Source organism: Pristis pectinata, chromosome 5 (genome assembly GCF_009764475.1).
Source record: "Pristis pectinata isolate sPriPec2 chromosome 5, sPriPec2.1.pri, whole genome shotgun sequence".
Classification (NCBI taxonomy): Eukaryota; Metazoa; Chordata; class Chondrichthyes; order Rhinopristiformes; family Pristidae; genus Pristis; species Pristis pectinata.
Genome location: NC_067409.1, coordinates 39,206,937 through 39,215,041, shown reverse-complemented (window position 1 = coordinate 39,215,041; position 8,105 = coordinate 39,206,937). Strand labels below are relative to the sequence as shown.

The following is an 8,105-nucleotide window of genomic DNA, read 5'->3' as shown; positions in this document are numbered from 1 at the left end:
GTCAATTGAAGTTTTTTTTGGTGTTGATACTGTGCTTATATCACAGACAACAGAGATTCAGAGACCATTCTAGTGTGTCTTATGCTAAAACAAGACATTCACATAATTAAAGTGACTTACCATTTCAATTTTCAAAATTTCAACCCATTAAAATTGTGTGTTTAAAAATGGTATAATCTGCAAACCTATGCACAGCAGGCATGTAAATCAAAAATGAATTTATTTATGGATACTGTCAAATCAGAATTAGGATTGTTTTATGATTATGGATTATTACTTTTCTTTCTATCTCTTCAAAGATGTACTTGATTAATCTAATTCTAAATATAAAGCAGAACTAGAGAAGAATGAAGAACGTCATAGAATTTCACAAATTAATTTGCAAAGTATTATAATTTTCCAATACAAACTATTTGACATCCTAAATTCGACTAACCACATAAATTTTTGGATCTTCTGTTTAGCCTTTACCTTTATTAAAAAAATAAATACGAGTTATATTTAAAATTCCAAATTGACCTCCTAATATTTAAGCATTTTGAAATCTACTGTTAAAATTTAACCTTACATATCAAAATAATTAACAAATTAAAAATTCTTCAAATTTTGTGTAGATCCAGAAATACAAATGTCTTGATGCGTAATAGTTGTGAGGAAGGGCTTTTAAAATGTGTTTTTACTGTTTGAATGAACTATCAAGTGTAACCTGTTTATCTGAAATCATAGAAACCAATGGCAATTGTTCTGTTTAATTTTAGACTGACAAATATTATTATGCAACATCAGCATATGCTCTAATATTATTAAAATAATTTTATGAAAAACAGTATGTAATAGTTCCGATAGCGAGGAGCAGATAAGTACGTGAAACATAGTTTTTTTGTTACTAGCAACCTTCATCAAACAGCAAACCAAGCAGCATTTTTCTTCTGGAAGGCTAAATTTAATACCAAGCTGTGTAATACGTTATGATGCTACATAATAGTGTATTCCCTTTTTTTAAGGACACATAAGCTTCTGTTAAGGCAGACACGATTTTGTACAAAAAGTTGGAAGTTTTATTTCAGAGAAATTAAAAATATGGAATATATAAACTTTCTATTACTCTATAAATATAAAGGATTCTGTAATGGTGAACAAGAATAAATGAATACCAAGTTCAGACATTTTTTTTGCTCATCAGGGACTTAAGCCAATAATGAATTTGAACCATGAGTACAGGCTTGTACGTCGTTATGGCTACAGACTCCTAACAATTATTTGATAACAATCATGCAAATTATTTGAAAATACAGTACACAATAAAAAAATGCCTGTGTGCAGTTATGGTGCCTTTAAAATGTTTGTACTAAAATGCTTGTAATATAGTACAATGGAAAAAAAAGTGTTTGCAATTTTCTGACAGAAATAATCCACATTTCAATCAGCAGATTAAACATGCTGGGTTTGGTACTACACAATATTTCTACAGATAATTTGTTTTCAGGTCCACTCACTTGGAAGTAGAATGGATTTTTATAGTTCTAATAAAACACTGACTGAACCATATTCTGCTCTACCCCACACCAACGACTACCTATGGGTCCGAACATTACCCTCAGCTCAAACTCTGTTCAGTCCACATGCTTCTGAAGTTCAACATTCTCCTGTTCGCCAAAAAAAACAAAAAAAGACTACCAAGAAGTGTTAACGTTTGCTTGTTCAGCTGTTCACTATCTGTTGAGAACAAACTTTTCCACCTGGTTTCAGACTTTTGAACAATCTCTTTACGCATTGCTATAGAAAAGCAGTATTTGTTGTCTTTCTAACAAAATGTTAAAGCAATACCAAATCATAATAAAAGCAAACTGAGAATGATCTTTCAATAGGACCAAATCAGCGTAACACTGGGAGATTTCCCCCCTCTTAATATACCAGCCAATAAAAATGCTATTGTCTACGATTATGGCAACTAATTTAAAAAGCTGTAAAACAAAGTGTTCTTGTACCCTTCATGTTTTCAGCCAGTATTTTAGGATGTTTACTTTGGGTAGTTCAGTACGCAAGAATAAAGCAATCATAATGTCTCGGTTTTATTGTTGGGGAAGAAATGTTATATTGTAATCCGGGTGTCCAAAGGTAAATTCCAATTCCAAGCCATTACTTCGTCTTTTTTTTTACTGAACTTACTTTCTCTCTCACACTCTCGAATTTCTAATTATTCTAGGTTGTGTAAAGAATAACAGCGATAACTTGGTTAGCGTTAGGACCCAAGGGAAGTCTTTCATTCCGGGGTAAGACTAATTGCCTCCAGGTCCAATTTATCTCTCGAAAGGTTCAACATTCAGACATGCGAGTTGGCAGGCACCAGGATCAACTTTCAAGTCTGACTCATTTTTACAGGTTCAGCGTCCGACTACAAGTTGAGTTACGACGATTTCCGAGCACTTCTCCCCCCTCCTCCCCTCCCCAACCTCCCCTCAGACAAAACAAAAAAAAACTCCACAAATTGGGGAAACAAGATAACACCTCTGGAGGTGATATTTTAAATACAAATATATAATTACAAAAAAACATTTACAGATGCTATTTACAACAACATACAGTATTTGAAATAGAGTCTGTCACATCCGAAAACTCGGGCTTCACTCTGTGTGTGTGTGTGTGGTATGCGTGTTTCGCGCCTCCCTTTTCGGGAAGGAAAATGCAGAGGGAAGAGCGTCTCCCACTCACACCGTCGTCTCTCCGTGCTTACTGTTTGTGAGTCTAGTGTAGAACTTGCGCCACGAATGTAAAGTCTTACCAGACCAGATCCAAAAGCCGGAGGTGATGCCCACTATAAGTGTCATGAGATATTTGATCATGTAGACGGTGAAATCTGGCGTCATGGGCGGCTGCTGGTTCCGAGGGCAAGGGATGGCGTAACTCTTGCAGGCCTGGTTGACCCAGCTCCTCTCCCATTGCTCCCTGAAGGCTTGCTCGTAGAAGTAGCAGGCGATGACGATGGTCGCCGGCACGGTGTAGAGGACGCTGAAGATGCCGATGCGCACCATCAGTTTCTCCAGCTTCTCGGTCTTGGTGCCGTCGTGCTTCATGATGGTCCGGATGCGAAAGAGCGACACGAAGCCGGCCAAGAGGAAAGAGGTGCCGATGAACAGGTAGACGAAGAGCGGCGCCAGCACGAAGCCTCGCATCGCGTCCACGTTGTTGAGTCCCACGAAGCAGACCCCGCTCAACACGTCTCCGTCCACCTGGCCCACTGCCAGGATGGTGATGGTCTTGATGGCCGGCACTGCCCAGGCGGCCAGGTGAAAGTACTGGGAGTTGGCCTCGATGGCTTCGTGACCCCATTTCATCCCAGCTGCCAGGAACCAAGTCAGCGACAAGATCACCCACCAGATCGAGCTGGCCATGCTGAAGAAGTACAGCATCATGAAGAGAATGGTGCAGCCTTCTTTCTTGGTGCCCTGCGCCACCGTTTTGTAGCCGTCTTCGGCAAACTTCTCGTTGCACACCACTTTTTCCTCCAGCAGAAAGCCGCCGATGTAGGCGATGGCCACCATTGTGTAGCAGCCCGACAGGAAAATGATGGGACGCTCAGGGTAGCTGAACCTCTGCATGTCCACCAGGTAGGTGAGCACCGTGAATAAAGTGGAAGCGCAGCACAGCACCGACCAAATGCCGATCCAGATCCTGGCAAACTTCAGCTCCTCTTGGCTGAAATACATCAGCCCGTTAGTTCTAGAGGACTCGCAGGGAGCGCCGCAGTCCTTCTCCCCCAGAAAATGGTAGTTCAGGTAAGTGGGTACTTTCAATACCCGGGGGCAAATAAACTGGTCCCGACTCGGGTACTCCCTAGGGCGAATGGTGCCAACGTCAGGTAAAGATTGTGTGGGATCTAAGGTAGGGCTGCCCTTCTCTGTTTTGTTCTGCCCAACGCACAGGTCGATAGATCCGTGGATTGGAAAGTTTTCGCATCGGAGACTCTCAGGCCACTGGAAACCGAATTTGTTCATGAGCGCTTCGCATCCCTGCCTGGCCCTCTCGCACAGCGATCGGCACGGGGGGATCGCCTGCTCCAGCACGGTGCACACCGGCGCGTACATGGAGCAGAGGAAAAACTTCAGCTCGGGCGAACACTGCACTTTCACCAGCGGATAAAACTGGTGAACTTCCAGGCCGGCGTCTTCCTGATTGGTGTGCCCCAACAAGTTCGGCATGATGGTTTGGTTGTAGGCGATGTCCGTGCACAGAGGGATCGAGATCGGCTGGCAGAAGCCGTGGTCGGGGATCGAGATGCCTCTTTCGCCATTGTACTGCCCCTGTGGCCGCACGGGTCCCAAACTTTGCAGGAACAAATGGAGCACAAGCAGCCACCGAGAGCTCGCAAGTTTGCATAAATCCAGATGGAAACAATTACACACAGCCATACTTTCCTTTGCTCTTCCCATCTCTTCAAACTACTTCTTTCACTCCGGCACAAGAATTTGTTCTACGGCATTCAGTACAGCAGAAGTTTTGTTTCTTTCAAAAACTTACGTTTGAGAAAATGATTTTATTTTGAAGCAATTCAGATGCCAAAGGAAAACAGCCTCAACTCGAGCAGCAACCCAGCTCCGACTCCACTGGCCATTTGTGTCACTCCATCAGTTCCACGCCGCCTGTTTCCAGGAGCCCCTTCCAGTCTGGCTGCGCATTACGGGACGCGCGTCGGCGAGGGGCGCCTTGAAACGGACTCGGGCCTCTTACAACTGCCAACGCGAGCCAATCGCCGGGCGAACCCGGCCCAGGCCGAGCCACCGCAGGCGCTGCGATTGGTTGGCAGCTGTGCGGAAATTTAAATAATTGGCAGCACTTGTTGGACAGCGCGGGAGAGTCTGTGTTGTGCGGGTCGGAGCCGGAGCTTGGAGACGGGCAACTCCAAGCTTCCCCCTCCCCTTCCCCCCGCCCCGGGGACCGGCAGTTTCTCCTCCTTCTTCCCCCCCCCCCACCCCCGGAGCGGGGGTTCATTGCGCAGAGTGTTATTGAGAACGCGTAGTTTCAGAGGTCAAATCCCCAGCTGGCGTCAAGGACCTCTGGCCTCCTTGGGTCAGGCTGCTGCATTCCAGGAAACTGTTGCTCACTAGCAATATGTTGTTCATATTAATGCCGAGTCACACGGCCAGAGGCTGAGGATGGAGTCAGTTTAGAGGACTGACCACAGCGGTGGTGCAGAGTGTTGTTAACACGAATGTGAAAGAAAGCATGGATGACTCCCAAGCCTAGAGGGAGCTACTTTTTGGAAATTTTAAGGGAAGTGCGGGTTGGGAGACTGAAAGTTTCAAGGAGATGGGGGACAATGAGAGAGAGATCCGCCTCTGAGCTCGCTGTTGTGTAAACCTTTAAGTTAGACAGAAAATACAGGGTTCGGGAACGGGGCGTTTCGGAGATGGGTTGAAGGGGTCGGGACTTCGAAATTCCTATAAGTTGTTTTGAGGTTGTATCTGCATAGTCTGAAACCCAGGGAGAAAGGAGTCCCGAGAGAGAACTTTCAGAAGAGTAATTGAAGAGCGCCAATTCAAGGGGCACATTCGCATTCTTTCTCTACAGGATTTACAAGTGAAAGTTCCTTTATTGCTTCCAGGGAGAGCAAAGAAAATTAAGCGTAGCAGATTTTATTTGCAGTCATGGAGATTAGTGAATATGGTGTTATGACTTTAACTGTGGCTGAACCAAGTTGTGCTGCCATCTAAATTTCGTTCAAGCCCGAGTCACTTTTTCATGTGGGAACTCGAGGAAGGCATTGCATTAAATGGCGGCAGTATGCGCTTTAATATTTACCGTGAAAATGAGTGCACTAACTTTTTGTTGTTGTAAGCCCGAACAGAGTTGGACACGAGCCGTCGGTTTGTGTTTTAACACTTCAGTCGTTAGTACTTCTCCAAGATGAAGCAATAGAATGTTCCCAGATTTATTTACGGCAAACTAATTCCATGCTTAATGCTGCAAGCCGCCGCACATTTTTTGACAATGTTTACATACCTACTGCCCTAAATGTTTTACTTTATCGGTTTGATTACAGATATGGCACCGATTTTTAATGTGCTGTAGTTATTCACTAATATTTTTTTTAAAATAACGAGTTATTTGTTGCTTGTACAAATGATTTGGCCCTTTTTTTATCAACCGTGACAGCACTTCACAAGCAAGACTTCAATCAGAAGTGACGTTGATTTGACAATGCCTTGACGAGCCAACAACATGCTGATAGTCATTCGAGGATCGCCGTGCATTAGCAGATAAATGGGTTGATAAATTAAAGTCACAGTGGAACCAAATTGAGTGATGTCAGCACGCATTATTCAACACATGGCTTCATTTTCTTTCCTTTGTCATGCCAGCAAAAGGTGTGTGCTTTTATTAAATCATTACTACAATGGTTGTCATTCTTAAGAGTTTATTGGAAAAGAAGTCTGCCTTTCATAAAATAAAAATGGGAAATGCTGAAAAAACTCAGCAGTCAGGAAGGGTGTAGAGAGAATGCTGAGGAGATTCACCAGGATGTTGCCTGGATTGGTGTGTGTTAGCTATAGGGAGAGGTTGGACAAAATTGGATTGTTTTCTCTGGAGCATCAGAGGCTGAGGAGTGACCTGATTATGAGAGGTCTACATAGGGTAGATTGTCTTTTTCCCAGGGTAGAAATGTCAGATACTAGTGGGCATAGGTTTAAGGTGAGAGAGGGATAGTTTAAAGCAGATTTACGATGCACATTTTATACTCGGTAGGTGCATGGAACCTGTTGCCAGGAGAAGTGGTGGAAACAGATAATAGCAATGTTTAAGAAGTATTTAGACAGGCAGGAAATGGAGGGATATAGACCACTTGCAGGCAGATGGGATCTGTTTGGATTGGCATCATGGTTGGCGCAGATACTAGGCTGAAGGGCCTATTGTTGCTGCTATTTCTTTATTTTCAATTGCTGCCTTTCATTTCCCTGGTTCTTGGGAATCCCTGTTTGATTTGCAAAAGAAACTCATAGCCTACATACATATTTCAAAAAAACTCGTATCTATTATGCTCATCTCTATAAGTGTGGATTTTGGCAGCCATTATGAAAGCTTCAACTCTTGATGAATCTGGGAATGTTGGTGATGGACTCGGTCTACTTTTAAGTTGATAGGCTAAACTTGACAATTTTTCCTGTCTCATCCATGTCTTAACCACTAATTTTGTTATTTTGCTTTGCAGGCATACAGCAATGGATAAATAGGAATTTCGTTAAATATTGGGTAGACCAAAGCCATCACCCTTAATTAACTGACTACTGTGAGACTTAACACGGCTGGATGCCAAAAAGTTGCTAATGTTTTGTTCTTGTATTTTGATTATGACTCCATATTCTTGGTCACAAAGATCAATTAATTTCAACTGTGTATTGTCCATCTGTCTTTACCTCTTGTTGTCTTCTGTCTTTACCTCTCGTTGTCTTGGTGTAGCAGCCAGCATAATCAAAGACCCCACCCACCCGGGACATTCTCTCTTCTCTCCTCTTCCATCGGGTAGAAGATACAGGAGCCTGAGGGCACGTACCACCAGACTTAAGGACAGCTTCTAACCCACTGTGATAAGACTATTGAACGGTTCCCTTATACAATGAGATGGACTATGACCTCACGATCTACCTTGTTGTGACCTTGCACCTTATTGCACTGCACTTTCTCTGTAGCTGTGACACTTTACTCTGTACTGTTATTGTTTTTACCTGTACTACATCAATGCACTCTGTACTAACTCAATGTAACTGCACTGTGTAATGAATTGACCTGTATGATCGGTTTGTAAGACAAGCTTTTCACTGTACCTCAGTACAAATGACAATAAACCAATACCAATCTGTACCCTGCTTTGGCTCATCTGTTGAAACCATCAGCTATGCCTTTCTTAACTGTTGACTTTTCCAGTGTTCATACAGGTTGAAACACTCTGGTCTGGTATGTTTTGAATCTGTAGTACAGATCTGTCCTTGTCAAGTAATTCTAATAAAGATCCAAAATTAACTAATCTATATTAATCCATAGCTAATTAATCTACCAGAGCAACTTCTGTGATCTCAACCAGCACTGCTCAGAGGAAGGTATCGGGGGCA

The 8,105-nt window shown here is 43.0% G+C and overlaps 1 protein-coding gene and 1 long non-coding RNA gene across 2 annotated transcripts; one reads left to right on the top strand and one right to left on the bottom strand.

Moving 5' to 3' along the window:
• Positions 1-1,035: 1,035 nt before the first annotated feature.
• fzd1 (frizzled class receptor 1) lies at positions 1,036-4,668 on the bottom strand. Its single transcript, XM_052016535.1, has one exon. The coding sequence runs from the start codon at positions 4,428-4,430 to the stop codon at positions 2,709-2,711; it is 1,722 nt and encodes a 573-aa protein (XP_051872495.1). The 5' UTR covers positions 4,431-4,668; the 3' UTR covers positions 1,036-2,708.
• A 591-nt stretch (positions 4,669-5,259) lies between these two features.
• On the top strand, positions 5,260-7,857 carry LOC127570740 (uncharacterized). The gene is made up of 3 exons (XR_007956386.1): positions 5,260-5,779; positions 6,154-6,365; positions 7,208-7,857. It is a non-coding gene; the product is annotated as an uncharacterized LOC127570740 (long non-coding RNA).
• The last annotated feature ends 248 nt before the right edge of the window (positions 7,858-8,105 follow it).